Below are 15,587 nucleotides of genomic sequence, written 5' to 3'. Positions count from 1 at the left end.
AGACAAGATTTTCTTTGTGCCTCAGTCCCAAACTTTTTCATATGCTTATGGAGGCTTCAAGGTACACTTTGCCTAGAAGCTGAACTCAAGTACATCTCTTGTCCGGTAGTTGAACCAATGCCCGGTGATGATGGCAGAGCCAATCCGCAAGAACAAACGGCGCCCGGGAGATAAAAATACGTGTAATTGTCTTTCCGCAAAAGATGGGTCACGGAATTAGCCCACCCTGATTCTTCAACTTCTAAACTACTTTGTTCTTTCTTGGAACAACTTCCATTTGCCAGGGGCGCCCGGGACTTTCGCTTCCTCCGAAAAGCAAAGGTCGATAACCTTCCGGGTGTACCTCGACTCCATTAGGACAAGGTTTTGGGGCGCGTACTTTCCTTCTCGAGCCAAGTCGGATCAACTCAAATCATTGCACCAAACTATTTGAGGTGAGTGGAGAAGACAATGGACGCAGTATTACCGACCGCGACAGGCACTGCCTATACAGTCGAAGGCTCTCGGCGAAGAACGATCGAAATCTTCATTCAAGAATCTGAAGAACCTCCGGGGATTATAAAAAAGTTAGATGCATATGCTGTACACGTGAAATACAAACTATACAGAGCACTATTTACTCTTCAAAGCTTTCGCGAAAAATTGAATAATTGATTTAAGGTTGCATTGCCTCTCGGATATGACCCTTGTCTTACTTCCGAAAAAAGTCAGCCTTTAAAATATCAGCAGCCTAGCCATCAAGTGGCCCACATCAGTGTCGTGCGTAAATGTAGAACGGATGATGAGCCTGACCTTTTCTCCAATTGCATACGCAACCGTTTGCGTGTGGCACGAAAGTTCCTAGTGTGCAGAACGTCAACAAACTCCTTAATAAATAAGAAAAAAAATACTTTACCAGAGGCATAATGGACATATCAATCTATCGTGTAGGTAGTCGTGTCAGAAACCATGGTCATTGTTTGCTATGGCTGCAAGGACTCACGACGCGGAGGTTGCTGGTTCCGTAAACCTTCAAGTCCTTGTCCACGACGCCACCGTCTTCTCGGGGTAGCATAGCAGCAGTACCGACGGGATGGAATACAGGACCGCAAGTATCTTTAATAAATTCCCGTAATTTGTTCTCATCCTTCAAAACATTAGGAGCAGGTAAGACCTGTTCTTTCACAATGTTGGCTAGCGGAGGTGTCTTGTACATGCGCTCTAAGAACCGAACGATATGAACAATCATATCGAGGTCGACTTCATTTGCGAGGTAATTCGGATCGATAGCCGGTGCAGCTAGCGGATCCGAAGATGTAATATGGACGGCGCCGCGAGACAACGGGTGCATCAATGCCCCAACGAGGGCAGTATATCGTTTTCCTGGAGTTGCTATGGCATACGGTAGCATGGGGTGGCCAATGAACTGCAAAAGTCTTCCGAAAAGGATTAGTGTTGCCAAAATGAAACAAGAGGATGAAGGTATACTCGGCCTGTGCTTGGTTTTCATCGACTATAAACTTCTCCTGGATCTTGTATTGCTTCTCTAGACCCGCCTTCAAAGACGGAACGACTCTTGCGAGACTCTCGGTGAGTTTGGCGTGAGCATGGTTCTCCCAAGAAATAATTTTATCTATTGCTCCAAGCTTCTTCGCAGGGACAAAAATGTAAGCCGGTGCTGGTCCATATGACAAATGACCTCGTTGCTGCTTGCTAGGGGAGAGTTAGCAAGGACAAATCAGGAAAACTTTACTGCGTCACATACTAGAGCTCTTCCTGTTCCTTAAGAAGCGTGGGTTCACCTAGTATATCGAACGTTTCGTCTGTATGTTCGATCTCAGCGATTGTGTAAACAGAAACATGATCCTCTGTCATCCGAAGGCAGGCGACGTAAGGCAATTAGCGAGGTGTATTGGTATAGTCTTAATGTGAGCCTTACGCAAGTTCTCGCCAACACCTGGCAGATCAATGGCACACGGGATGTTGTGCTGAGAAAGGATTTCGGGATTCCCAATTCCTGAAAGCTCCAGAATTTGCGGTGTTTGTAAAGAGCCTTGCAACAAAGTAAGGGGCTTGACAGTTGGAAAAGCATAGTTGAGAGCGTACCGCACGAGATGATGACGTCCTTTTTCACTCCTTCGATTCTGGACGTAACTCCGTTCTTAATGATTTCAACACCGATAGCCTTCTGAAGGGAGCCGTCCCAACTGAGCAATACCTAATCACACGTCGCTCAAGTGCTATCAAGCAGACTAGCATATTAGCCACGAACCTTCGTAACTTGCGTATCGGCAAGGACGAGAAAGTTGTTTCGTCCCAGATTTGGTTTTAAATATGCCGTTGCCGCAGAGGAACGGGTGGCAGTGCGAGGATCCACAGAGGAGAATGCGGTCATGGCGCCAGTGTTAACGCCATTGCCCTACCGGAAACATGATGCACAGAGGTTAACACGAAACTTCGTGCAATGCTTCTTGGTGAATGACTTACGGGTTCTGGGTTTCGTGGTATGCCAAGAGCTTCCGCTGCATCAAACACCTTCGCATGGGCGTCGGTCCATACTGTGCGCATTGATTTGTAAATGGGACCTGCAAAACCGGTTCAGCGTCCTTCCAATACAAAGTATATGCAGGCCTACCATTAGTACCGTGAAACTCAGGTTCGAGAGTTGCAGCGTAAACCTTAGCTTGTTCGGCTGTGATCCCCGACGGAGGGTAGACCGTCTCACTCTAGACCCGGGTTAGCTATCTGGCCAGATCGGTTAGGCTAGTACTTGCCTTCTTTACGTAGTGAAGGAAAGATTCCCAATTCCACCCTTCGTTGCCCAATTCCTGCAACGCGTCAAGTTCCGCCTTCGAAGGTCGGGTATCCGTATTAAAGTGGATCTTATCAAAACATTAAGCACTTTGCCCGTCTAACAATCGTGAGGCGTCAAACCAGAGATGATCCACCAAGACCCTTCCCACGAGGCTGCAGGACTACTCGATCGTTAAGGTGCTTTTGCGGCACAGAGAAAAACGTCCAGTCATACTTGGGGTTGGCGATTGTTCTACCCAGCAGTCCTAATAGAGAAGTCAATGCGCTTAAAATTAACCTCCTGTAAAGGTGGTATCTAGCTTACCAGGAACGTCGATTTCAGGGACAGATCCGTGGTAGCTACCAGCTTCGATGACAAGCACAGTGACACTCGGATCCTCCGTCAAACTATGACATGTATGCTCAGTCGACGAATCTTTTTCCATCTGTGTATGCGTACCGCGCCGCAAGGACCAAACCTACGGTTCCTCCTCCAACGATGATGTAGTCAGGTTTGACTGAACCAAGATCTTCCGCGGAAACGAAAGGCATGTCGCATTAAGCACCAGCTGGGACGACGAAAAGAGCCTTTGAGTCGCTTTAGTAGCCCGGCGCCCCACAGCACATTACTAGAAACCAAGTCGGCGAGCATTAAGTGGCCGCTCCTTCCGAATTCTTCTGACCAATTCCCGACTTCAAACGCTAGGCGATTCTCCCAGAGATAATGGATCGATTGCTTCTTCACCAGCATCACTTCCATTTTGATGGCTATGAATACCGAGATGATGGCAAGCTGTCACATTGCAAAATCGCAGATACGGCGACGCTTGCTGCCAAGTGAAAAAGATTTGAAGAAGCTGATGATGTCTTCAAGGTGCACAGGTGGATACTGTCATCACGTATCCAAATCCATAAAATAGAGAGCTCTCTGCATCAGACCGTAGCCTATTAATCGATGTGTTGTGTCCTGAGCGCCAATCGTGAGGAAAAGACAAAGAGGTGGACACACTCGAGACGATATGGCCAGACAGAATGTCCTGCAGCGGAATCGAATTAACGAACAATGCCAGACACGTGATGAGGATCCTCACGTGATGCAACAAGGTATTTCATTTCAGAAAGAGAAAGAAACTCGTTTCTTTCACAGTTAAGCTTGACTATGTGTGAATGATCTGTTGCGTGCATGTTTAGATAGGACAGAGATGAACGCCACTCAATCATATCTGGGATCCAGAATCTACCATGCGACTATGAATCCTCTCTTTTCGTCACGATACGGCACTCAGACTTCTGAAAAACTCGAGTCTTCCTTCGCGGAGTCACCGCCTACGATGCTGGAAATCCTCAGATATTGCAACCTTGCTAAAAAAAGCAGACCTCGATGGATATGCAACGGCTAGTCTCGTTCAGTTTGCAGTAGTCTTATACAACTGAAAAATTTTCAATGCAGCATAACTGCAGCGGTGTCTGAAATATTTTCCCCGTAAACTTTGCTATCAATAGTTTCGACTAGACAACTTCTTAAGCTTCTAACTCTTGCTCTCGGGCTTCCCTGCGATGAGCCGGCAAACCACGATTTCCTTTCTACTCTAACCGAATGCAGTGCATTAGTTGTCGGTATTGTGGTCTGGCAGGCTGGTACCTTGATATCCGGTTTCTGCTGTTGGTAACACAGACTATCACGCCACGTTAACTTGTTATGCTGGAAACTATCTTTCTAAATGTGTTGGAGGCGGAGTCGATTTGCTTCCGGAGTTGGAGATACTTCATCTTCTGCTCTCATACTGCGGCCGTTCTAAAGCGCACCATGGTCAGCTGATGTTATAAAGGCAGCTGTCTTTTTCTGCTCTGACGATGATAGCTACTGCCTCGATATGCCCTATCACGTACTCGACACTATTGCTATTGCTTGCGTTCCGATCTGTCTATGGCAATTTTTCTCATGGAGAAAGAGCTGCAACAGATCTCCTCTCCCTCCAGGACCAAAGGGACTACCCCTCATCGGGAACACACTCGATGTGCCAGAAGTTGAGGAATGGGAGGCGGCTCGGAAGTGGGGGGAGGAACATGGTGAGTCTTACTGATGATCGTTCTAGTACAACGAGTCATTATGTATTGCAGGCCCCGTGGTTCATATCAAGCATCTTGGAATATCATACGTTTTTCTTAACTCATACCAGGCTGCTGTCGACCTGTTTGAGAAGCGCTGGTCGAATTACTCTTGTCGTCCAAAACTTACTATGTGGGAACTGTGCGCTCGTTTCCACTTCTACTATAATTGCATACTGAGAAATTAGTTTCAATTTTCAGAGAAAGTTTCGGCTGGTTTGTACCAGTGATGCCTTATGGAGATGAACTACGAAGAGCAAGGCAGTTGATGCATCGCTTCTTCCAACCTGCCGTCGTCGTCGAATACACAGAGATGCAAACCCATGTAACACATAAGATGCTCCAAAGCCTCCTTAACGCTCCTGACAGTTTTCCGGAACTAGTCAAACAGTATGCATATATATTTATCGCTTCTTTCCACTAAAACTGCCTTCTGAAGCATTGTACTGCTGTAGCGCAGCAGGGGAGACTATTCTAAAAATGACTTACGGATATCAAGGTTGTCCCGCTGATTCTTTCATTCCAGTGAATGCTTCTTATCCTTTACACAGTCGCAGAGAGGGATGATCCGTATGTTGCCCTCGGAATCAAGGGCCTAGACGCCTTTGCCGAGGCAGAAGGCCTCTTTCTTGTGAATGCCTTTCCCTGGTTGAGATACTTGCCCGATTGGTTCCCTGGCGCTCAGTTCAAGAAAATCGCGAAGGAAGGCCTCAAGAACTCGCTCGATATGTATTATGACCAGTACAAGCTGGCGAAGCAGAAATACGTGGGTGACTTACTGGAATGGATGAACAAGGTCTTTCGCTGATCCACGGCCCCTATTAGGCCGAAGGATCGGTCATTCCTTCGATGTCAAGCAAGCTAATAGAGGCAAGTATGGCACATGACGCGGTCCTCAACGACGAGATGTTAATTGCAAAAGTGACGAGTACAGCATACGGTGGTAAGTCCTGACTTAAAAATTCACTTTGTCAAAGATCACTAAAGTAGTCCACTGCTTAGCGGGAGCTGATACAGTACGACATGGAGACCCATACATTGTTTCATCTTCTAATACTCTCATTTCAGACTGTCTCAGTACTACACTCGTTCTTCCTAGCCATGGTCCTGTACCCAGAGGTTCAGCAACGTGCGCAAGAGGAGCTTGATAAAGTGGTGGGAAAGGACACGCTGCCGTCGTTTGATGATCGGCAGAACTTGCCGTACCTCAACTCTATCATCAAGGAGACTTATCGGTATGTAGATATATAAGGTCCTTATCGACGCAGTACCGACAAATGCTCTAGTTGGCAGATCATCGCACCACTTGGTGAGCTCATTGTTTTCATTCCCTTCTTTTCTACAGTCTCTCTTATTCCTATTTAGCTACTGCGCATACCGCGGCAGAGGACGACGTCTACAATGGTTACTTCATTCCCGCTGGCACGATTGTTTTCCAGAACCTTTGGTTAGTTGCATGCTTCCTTATGCTCTTGCTGAGCACTTTGTCATAATTCAAATTTTCTACAAATACAGGGCAATAACGAGGGACCCTACGACATACCCTAACCCCGATGAGTTCATTCCTGAACGCTGGTTACCAGGAAACGGAAAGGAGCCGCCTTCGGACGTGCACAAGATCGTTTTCGGAATTGGCCGCCGGTGAATATAATTTCAGTGTCAAAACAGTGTTGTCCCTCCTCAACTTATTCTGGCAGAATTTGCCCAGGACGGCACTTCGCAGACAATGCCGTGGGTGATACACATGGTTTAAAGAATGTACAGCTAATACTGTTGTTGTAGGTCTTCATAGGCGCGGCGTCCCTCCTTGCAGCGTTTAACATCGCCAAAGCACTCGACGAACATGGTGTCCCTATAACCCCGGATCAGAAATACTACACGCACATGATAAGGTCAGCATTCCATTTACGCTTCTCCTAAACCGGGCTTGCGTTCAGTCCATTATATTACTACGCCCTTCTTTCTTATAGGCACCCCAAACCGTTCAAGTACTCTTTAACGCCTCGATCAGAGAAGATCGCCTCCATTATCCACCAGTCTGTAGAAGCAATGAAGTGAACGATGAAGAAGCTTGTATGGAAGAGAGTTGAGATAAGATAATTTGTACTTTTTGTTCTGTTCAGGGCAGATATCGGCTCCTTGAAGTCAATGTTCTTTGTGTTTATAATAAATATCATAACACTGAACATACTGTGTATCGATAGCGCAATTTTTGGCAGTATTATACTGTATTGTGCGTATTTTGTTAATATTGATTGACTTCGTATATAGACAGATAGCAGTTTAGGCAATATCCGTTCTTGTTCCACAGTAAGCCATCCGTACTATATATTAAATACTAGTATTTATTGTATACGGCATCTATCGTCCCGCCCGACAGTATAAGTCAAATATTTTCTCTAAAAAAAGTCTTTGTATAACAGACCAGATAGAAAATAATCTATTATAATGTTGTTATGTATCCTTGCATTGTTCGCTAACGTTACTCCCAAATTGATGCCTATGAATTCCAATAAGTCGGCAAGCTGATTCGCTGCAAAATTGCAGGTCTGGCCAGGCTTGCTTCCAGGTATGTGAGAATAATTGCTGATGCCTTCAAGGGAACCGCCAAGATATTATAGCTTAAAGGGTCTTAAAGTATCTGGTCCCTCGAAAATGGAGCACACCAAGTTTCTTCATGATTGTACAACCTTTCAATCTATAGGCCACGTCCTGGAAGTCATTCATGACGAAGAAGAAATGACTTGGGTACACTTAAGGTGGCATGCACAGGATGTGTCCCTATTCTAGTGTCTACTACATTTAAACTACAAAATGGTAGAGGAAAAGAGGAGAGGAGAAAAGAAGACAGGAATAATGTACTGTGCTAATGTACGCTATTAGGGGAAGGGTTTGCACCATGTTATGGCGGTTTGTAGTGGTCAAAGTAAGAGGGGATTTATGGGAAAAGCGGAGCAAAATATGATCGCTATCAATTTCAAACTGTGGCAAGTAACGTCTTGTTGGTACCGCCACTGGTATGGCGCAGAATCGAATCTCCGCCTATGCATTCACGTGACTGGGTGTCTTGTGATGCGCTTTCATTGTTGGTTGGTCTTGGTTTTTTTCCTCTTTGAGTTACTTTGAAGGCGGGATGCTTCGAAACTTCTGCCTTCGCGGAATGCGCATAAAAGATCTTGCCTCGTTGCGGAAGCTTGACCATCATGACGACAAGGCCTCCTTGCATTTACGTCCTGTGCGAATACCCCGTGGACTGTCTTAGCCGCTGCTCATGTTTGGGATTCCTTATCAGTCAGCGTCTCTTGTCATATTGGCAGACTACTCTACTCCATTGTGCCGGTGCATTTCTCTGTTCTCATGTTCATAACACTATGCGATCGGCACTGGAATTTCTAACAAGTTCGATCTTCTTTAGTGGTATCCTCACTATATACCCTTCTTATTGACGGAAACTCTCGGATATTGCAACACTGCTCGACGTATTCTAAATTTGGTCTGGGAAGATAGATAATTAATGCTTCGTTGTACTCAGCTCCAGTTAATTTTGCGCAGCTAAAAAGCATCTTATGCAATGTAAATGCAGCTATACCGGACATATTTTCTTGCACCATTGCTCATAGTTTCGCCCTACGAGTTCGGGCTAATAAGCAGAGAATGCGTTCCCTTTGACAGATTACCACTCTTACAAAACCAAGGAGCTTCATTGTTGATACTGATGGAGAGACTTTTTTCGGCGGAACTGAACTGGGTGCAAGGATCATCATGACGGAAATCACTCGGGGGGAAAGCAGACAAAGAATCCCAGGTTACGTATGTTCTCCAATGGAACCAATATTCTAACAAGTTCCTGATCGAAATACCCCCGGACCAATCCGTGAGTAGTCTTGGCGATAAACCTTCTTGCAAGTCTGAATTCTGCTCCAAGGTTTCCTCCTTCGATCAAGGCAGATGCGAATCATGCGATATCATTCCGACCTATTGGACCATTCTACACATTCTTTACAAATAAATCTCATTTGTTTTTCCTTTTCCTTTCCCACTTTCCCGTACGTCACAGACTCCAATGAAACTTCCCTGCAACGCATCTGTGAACCACGATTCTCTACTACATTCATCAATTACTATGTGTGTGCAGTCTGTGATCTTTTCAGTTCGGTACCTCGGCCATTCTCATTCCCCTATTGGTAACGCAGGCTTTCACGCTATATTGAATTCTTTACTGAGTACTCCTCGCGTCATGCCAGATTGCCATGTCACTAAAGGTGCATGAGCTAGGGTTACTTTGCTTTCGGAGATAGCATTGCTGGTTGGAGATAGTTTGTCTAATAGAAAAGTAATTCTTTTCTCATTCCACGGTCCGTTGTAAATCATATTCCATTTGACTGATATTATAAAGGTAGCGGTCTACTTCTGCTAAGATAGCATCCGCTACTGTCTCGATATGCCCTATCGCGCACTTGACGCTGTTGCTGTTGCTTGCATTCTGGCCTGTCTATGGCAGTTTCGCTCGTGGCGGAAGAACCGCGACAGGCCTCCTCTCCCTCCAGGGCCTAAGGGGCTACCCCTCATTGGGAACATCCTTGATATGCCAGAAGCAGAAGAATGGGAGGCAGCACGGAAGTGGGGAGAGAAATATGGTGAGTCCTTGCGCTAATCAGCATGGTGCAATACATCATTCCATGGCTATAAGGTCCTGTTATCCATGTCAAGAATCTTGGAACGTCATACATTTTTGTCAACTCATACCAGGCGGCCGTCGACCTGTTTGAGAAGCGCTGGTCAATTTATTCTTCTCGGCCGAAAATCCCCTTGTGGGAACTGTACGTTCTATTATCCTCTATATTCATCTCCATTCCAGTCAACCTCACTGCAGTTATATGTTAATAAATAACTTTCTATTTTCAGAGAAAGTTGGGATTGGTTTATGCCAGTGATGCCATACGGAGATGAACTGCGGAGGGCAAGACAATTAATGCATCGCTTTTTCCAACCTGCTGCTGTTGTTGATTACTTGGAGATGCAAACTCAAGTAACACGCAAGATGCTTCAAAACCTGCTCAACACTCCCGAAATGTTCCCTGAAATAGCTAATCAGTGAGCTACCCTTTGATACTTTGAGCCAAACGTGCCTTCTGACGTTTTCCTTGTTATAGTGCGGCCGGTGAGACCATTTTAAAGATGACTTACGGATATCAAGGTAATCGTGTTGACAGTTGGCTTCATTTTCGTACTTCTTACTCTTCATATAGTCATGGAGAAGGACGACCCGTACGTTGCCCTCGGGATCAGGGGCTTAGATGCCTTCGCTGAGGCAGAAGGATTTTTCCTTGTGAATGCCTTACCATGGTTGAAGTACCTGCCTAGTTGGTTCCCTGGCACTCAGTTCAAGAGAATCGCAAAGGAAGGTCTTAAGAATTCGCTCGATATGTATTATGGCCAATACAAGCTGGCGAAGGAGAAATTTGCAAGTCATCGACTAGAGTCGATTAACAATACCTTCGCTGATCCACAGTCCCTATTAGACAGAAGGATCCGTTGTTCCCTCGATGTCTAGCAAGCTAATTGAAGCAAGCCTAGCAGATGACACAGTCATCAATGACGAGATGTTAGTTGCGAAAGTTACAAGCACAGCGTACGGGGGTAAGCCTTTGCATGTTTATTGTTCTCTGTGTAAACGAGAACTAAAGTCATCAACTGCACAGCGGGAGTTGACACAGTATGTTACAGAATCCAGACACTGTTTCGTCTTCTAACAAATCCACTTCTAGACTGTCTCTTCCCTTCATTCGTTCTTGCTCGCCATGGTCCTGTATCCGGAAGTTCAACGACGCGCTCAAGAGGAGCTCGATAAAGTGGTAGGAAAGGATGCCCTTCCATCGTTTGACGATCGGCAGAACTTGCCGTATCTCAATGCTGTCATCAAGGAGACATATCGGTATGTAGACAAATAAAGCGCAAGTGATCGCAACATTAATGAACGTTTTAGCTGGCAGATCGTTGCACCACTCGGTGAATGCGTTGCTTAATCTAAGCTGTTATTTGATATACTCACTTAACTTCAGCGGCTGCGCATACAGCGACAGAGGACGATGTGTACAATGGAAGCTTCATCCCCGCCGGAGCAATCGTTCTCCCGAATCTTTGGTAAAAATTCATCATTTTCGGTATCTGCTGAACATTCAGCGTTTATTTACCATAGGGCAATGATGAAGGATCCTACAACGTATCCTAACCCGGATCAATTCATTCCCGAGCGCTGGCTACCACAAGATGGAAAGGAGTCACCTCTGGATGTGTACAAAATTGTTTTTGGAATCGGTCGTCGGTGATTATATTTTCGATGTTAAATCAGTTCTACCATTTCTTATTGTGGCCTGTTAGAGTTTGCACAGGAAGGCACTTTGCAGATAATGCTGTGAGTGCAGCACAAGTTCTAAAGTCCTTTTAAGCTGATGCTGCTCATAGATTTTCATGGGGACAGCGTCCCTCCTCGCAGCATTCAACTTCTCCAAAGCACTCGACGAACATGGTGTTCCTATTACCCCGGGTCAGGAATACTACACGCACTTTGTCAGGTCCGCACCCCATTTACTGTTGTGCCAAAAGTGCTTATATATAGCATATATATTCATATGTTCTTGTTTCATTATTCATATAGACACCCAAGACCCTTCAAGTACTCTTTAACACCCCGGTCAGAAAAGATTGCTTCCATTATCCACCAGGCGGTAGAAGCAGAGAAATGAACAATATAAAGATGCTTGTATATAAAATAGTATTTAAGAAATAGTATGAAATTTGAATCGCACTTATTGTTCTGTTTGAGAATCGAGATGGATACTAACAGTTCCTTAAAGTCAATGACCTTATACCTGTGTTAAATATTGTAAGACTGAGCAATTTTGTACACTAGTACAACATTGTTTTCAGTAGTATATTATATTGTATATATTTTGTTAATTGTTGATTGACCTTTGTATATTTTCATAGCAATACAGGCATTGGACGTTCCTTTAAACACCAATTTTGTTTTCCCCCACATTTCTTTCCACATCAAAAATTTACTTAAAAATTTATGTATCTAATGATTATATGTATAATACTATATGCCTGAATTTTTCCAAGCTATTAAGTGCTGTAAAAAAATAAATATGAAGATAAGAAAAAAGTGAGATTTTGTCACAAAAGTTGTTCCTTTGAACACCCCTGTGACACTCCATCATGCTGGCACACATTCAACCACCCCTATCTTCTCAACTTGTGCTCCTATGTTCACTCTTGGCTCACTCCTCTTGCTCTCATTTATACAGGCAATTGTTCTATAGTCATATCTGCACCTTCAGGCAAAATTCCTACATTATTCATTGTGTCTTTACAGGTCTAGGTTGTATTCACCACATCCAGACACTGCTTCTTCTGTCAGCAACAGTATAGAGGGGACCTGAAGGCTCAGTGAGGGGACTCAGGCTACAACTATCCTACACAACAGAAATACAGAATGCAAGCACTGGAACATAGTCAGAACTTGTAGAACAGGCAGAGAGAGAGAGTGGGACAAGAGTAGAGTATATAGAGTGAGCCTAAGAGTACAGGACTACCTAGAGTAGACAAGATCAAGACTACAGGACCAGTCTGATCTTGTATGCCTATATATACTAAACTACACAAGAGCACTCAGGGAGTATGAGCCACTAAGAATGATAAGCCATGAAGAATGAAAGAAAGGAATGTCAAAGATAAAGGTACAAAGAATGAAGGGATAGACAAAGGGTAAGAGACTATAGAATGAACAGAGAATGAAGGAGTAGTCAAAGGAATGGAATGATGAAGTAAGGAAGGGTAGTAGTAAGAGTCAGCACACATATAGTCTATAGACAGTGCCTCTGAGAGACAGAAGTCCCAAGTTCTAATACAGAAGGGTGTAGAACCCTTAGAACTGAAGGTAAGAGAGTGGAGAATTGTAACATCACCCCCCCTCTAAAACCAATCATCCTGATTGGTGAACATTAGGCTTGGTCAGCAGCTCAGGCATAGGTCAGAACAGTAGGGTTTGGAAATCTGTAAGGCAGAGTTGATACAGAGCACCTGGATAAAGTTGATAGAAGTCTTGGATTGCCTTAACAGTATGGGTGAGATTCTCAGCAGGTTCCCAAGTGTGTTCTTCAACTGGGTATCCCTTCCAGTAGATAAGGAACTTGAGTTTTCTGTACACTAGCTTAGCATCTACTATGTACTCTACTTTGTATTCTGGTTCAGAACTAATGAGTTCTAGTAGAGGTAGTAGGGGTCTTTATTGTGAAGGAAAACCTGGATCATAGTATTGAGACAGTAGAACCTTGTTAAACACTAGGTGTATGTGCTTCCATGTTGCCAGAAGTTGGAGTTTGTAGGCAGAGGCACTGACCTTCTTTTCAATAACAAAGGGTCTGAAGCACTTGTTGTCTAACTTCTTCATTGAGTAATTCATGGTCAGGTTAGTGGCTTCCAGCATAACTTTGTCACCAGGCTGGTAATCCTTGGCTACAGACCTCTTCTGATCATAGTTCTACTTTATAACCTGTACTACCTTTTCTAAAAGAGCTTGTACATCCTCCCTAGTTCTGTACATCCATTCTACAAAGTCTGTTACAGATTTGGAACTGTCATTCTGGTTCAGAACTGTCCCCTAGTACAGATGTCTCTCATAATTAAGGAAGAACAGGGACTGTCCTATTGTAGAGTGTTACTAGTTATTGTGTATGAATTCTGTCAGAGCTAACTATTCAGACCAATCTGATTACTGATGATTGATGAACATTCAGAGGTAGAGCTCAATCTCCTGATTGACTTGCTCAGTTTGACTGTCAGTCTGTAAGTGATAGGTAGTAGAAGGGTTCCCTTGAATTCTGAGAAGCACATACAAGTCCTGTATGAATTTTGACTCAAATTACAGTCTACAATCATGAATGAGCTTCTGAGGGAGTCTGTACAACTGAAAGACATGATCCTGATAAATGCACACTATGCCTTCAGAAGTGAGTTCTGTTTGGGTCAGAACTGTGTGGACTTGCTTAGAGAATCAGTCAACAATTATACAGATAGTGTTGTAACCCTAAGACTTGGGTAGCTCACTGATCAGGTCTACTGAGACTTCTTCCTAAGAGTGATCTAGAATCCAATACAGATGTAAGGGAGCCTAAACCCTTGTCTGGTAGGCCTTAGTCTGTTAGTACATATTGTAACCAGTCACATACTTCAGGATTTCCCTCTACATTCTGGGCCACTAGTAGTTCTGAGTAATAAGTTCCTACATTTTGTGTTAGCCTGGATGTCCTACAGTCAGATTGTTGTAATGAGCTTAGACAATGTCCTCCTACAGTTTCCAATCCTTTAGAACATACAGTCAGCCTTCCTAGTAAACCTGTCCATCCTCATCCTCCTCCTAATCCCTAGCCTACTTCTCTAGTTACTTTACTACAACCTGGTCCTGTATGTGTCTCAGAGCTTACTGTATGTAAGTGACAAAGTCAACATCCTTGGATTTGAGTCAGATCTCTCAGATTGTCTTAGACACAAAACAGGAATTGTCTAGGAGAATGAGATTTTTGTTATCATTCTCTCCCCTTTCATGACTTACTTGTCTTGAGAGTAAATCAGCTTTTGTCATTTGTGTTCTGAGTTTGTGAGTCAGTACAAAGTCAAAGTCCTACAGTTCTAACATCCAGCAGGCTTAGCAGTAGTTGAGCTTCTAGGGAGCCTAGAAGTACTAGAGATTAAGGTAATCACTCCAAATCTTAAACTTCTGTACAGTACTAAGGAGATATTAACACTACTCTTCTAGGGAACAGACAATTACAAGGAGTTCCTTGTCATAAATAGGGTAGTTCTGTTCTGTTGTAGAGAGAGATTCTGATCAGAACACTATCAGACACTACTTTCCATCAATGAACTAGGACAGTACTGCTCCATTTGCAAAGTCAGAAGAATTGGCTTTGACTCAGAACTTGTCTACAACTGTCAGAACTGCTAATACAGGCTTACTAGTAATAGCCTGCTTGAGGGACTCAAACACAGACTACTACTGATCATTCTATTACTAAGGAACATCCTTACTAGTAAGATTGTGAAGGGGCCAGACAATAGTACTGAAGCCTCAAATGAAGCATTAGTAGTAGTTTACAAACCTAAGGAACACTTAGACCTGTTTCAGGTTCTAAGGTTATGACCAGTTTCAAACTGTAGTCACCTTTGCCAGATCCATACAGACCTTGCCTCTACTGATTACAAAGCCTAGATAATCTACTGTCTACCAGAGCTGTTGTTCAGATCTGGCAGGATCCTGAGAAGGGAGCTAAGAGGACAGGGACTTAGAGCTAGTACCTAGAATGTCCTTAGATGAACTGCTACTTGTTCTAAAAGGAACATACAGCTTGTACAGTCTTGTCATCTGAGAGGGTAAGTATATACACTAACATTTCCTCATTAACCTCTCTCTTTTGACAAGGACAGACTCATGTCCTTAGCTGTGAACTTAGCTGAGACTATCCCTACTTGATACTACAGACAAACTACTGAGTAGTAAACAGGGCTAGGTAATGTTCTGAACATTCTAAAATCTTAGAACACAGAAGTGGCAGGTTAGATTGTACAGATTTAGACTTGGATAAAGTACAAAGAGAAGAATCAAAAGAATCAGAAGAAATAGGAGAACTATCTACTTTTGTTTT

General features: G+C 43.9%; 3 protein-coding genes across 3 annotated transcripts; 2 read left to right on the top strand and 1 right to left on the bottom strand.

The window, feature by feature from the left end:
• Positions 1-552: 552 nt before the first annotated feature.
• FOMMEDRAFT_112729 (alcohol oxidase) lies at positions 553-3,703 on the bottom strand. Its single transcript, XM_007269952.1, has 15 exons — positions 3,233-3,703; positions 3,098-3,180; positions 2,914-3,038; positions 2,754-2,861; positions 2,615-2,705; positions 2,467-2,564; positions 2,252-2,398; positions 2,086-2,197; positions 1,919-2,032; positions 1,745-1,847; positions 1,468-1,692; positions 983-1,415; positions 896-919; positions 793-840; positions 553-730 (listed from the first exon to the last, which is right to left on the bottom strand). The coding sequence occupies exons 1-15, from the start codon at positions 3,322-3,324 to the stop codon at positions 692-694; spliced, it is 1,842 nt and encodes a 613-aa protein (XP_007270014.1). The 5' UTR covers positions 3,325-3,703; the 3' UTR covers positions 553-691.
• Positions 3,704-4,646: 943 nt separating this feature from the next.
• Positions 4,647-6,939, top strand: FOMMEDRAFT_160090 (CyP450 monooxygenase; the record flags this gene model as incomplete). The annotated part of the gene is made up of 14 exons (XM_007269951.1): positions 4,647-4,842; positions 4,894-5,023; positions 5,083-5,271; positions 5,337-5,380; positions 5,433-5,647; positions 5,707-5,824; positions 5,884-5,897; positions 5,950-6,116; positions 6,168-6,190; positions 6,247-6,328; positions 6,397-6,522; positions 6,579-6,612; positions 6,664-6,773; positions 6,852-6,939. The coding sequence occupies 14 exons, from the start codon at positions 4,647-4,649 to the stop codon at positions 6,937-6,939; spliced, it is 1,536 nt and encodes a 511-aa protein (XP_007270013.1).
• A 2,383-nt stretch (positions 6,940-9,322) lies between these two features.
• On the top strand, positions 9,323-11,627 carry FOMMEDRAFT_160089 (cytochrome P450; the record flags this gene model as incomplete). Its single annotated transcript, XM_007269950.1, has 14 exons — positions 9,323-9,518; positions 9,572-9,701; positions 9,787-9,975; positions 10,035-10,078; positions 10,131-10,349; positions 10,408-10,521; positions 10,584-10,597; positions 10,650-10,816; positions 10,868-10,890; positions 10,944-11,025; positions 11,081-11,206; positions 11,263-11,296; positions 11,347-11,456; positions 11,540-11,627. 14 exons carry the CDS (start codon positions 9,323-9,325, stop codon positions 11,625-11,627), a joined length of 1,536 nt encoding a protein of 511 aa, XP_007270012.1.
• Positions 11,628-15,587: the final 3,960 nt, after the last annotated feature.

Source organism: Fomitiporia mediterranea (assembly GCF_000271605.1).
Source record: "Fomitiporia mediterranea MF3/22 unplaced genomic scaffold FOMMEscaffold_11, whole genome shotgun sequence".
Lineage (NCBI taxonomy): Eukaryota > Fungi > Basidiomycota > Agaricomycetes > Hymenochaetales > Hymenochaetaceae > Fomitiporia > Fomitiporia mediterranea.
The sequence above is the reverse complement of the archived record's forward strand: the minus strand, read 5'-3'. Positions and strand labels throughout refer to the sequence as shown.

Excerpts from the sequence above, each read along its gene's own strand:
- FOMMEDRAFT_112729 (XM_007269952.1), bottom strand. The coding sequence starts at position 3,324 with ATGCCTTTCGTTTCCGCGGAAGATCTTGGTTCAGTCAAACCTGACTAC. Across the intron at positions 2,862-2,913 it reads GTCTTGGTGGATCATCTCTG|ATCCACTTTAATACGGATAC; the intron begins GTTTGACGCCTC and ends TGTTTTGATAAG. Across the intron at positions 2,198-2,251 it reads CCGATACGCAAGTTACGAAG|GTATTGCTCAGTTGGGACGG; the intron begins GTTCGTGGCTAA and ends ACGTGTGATTAG.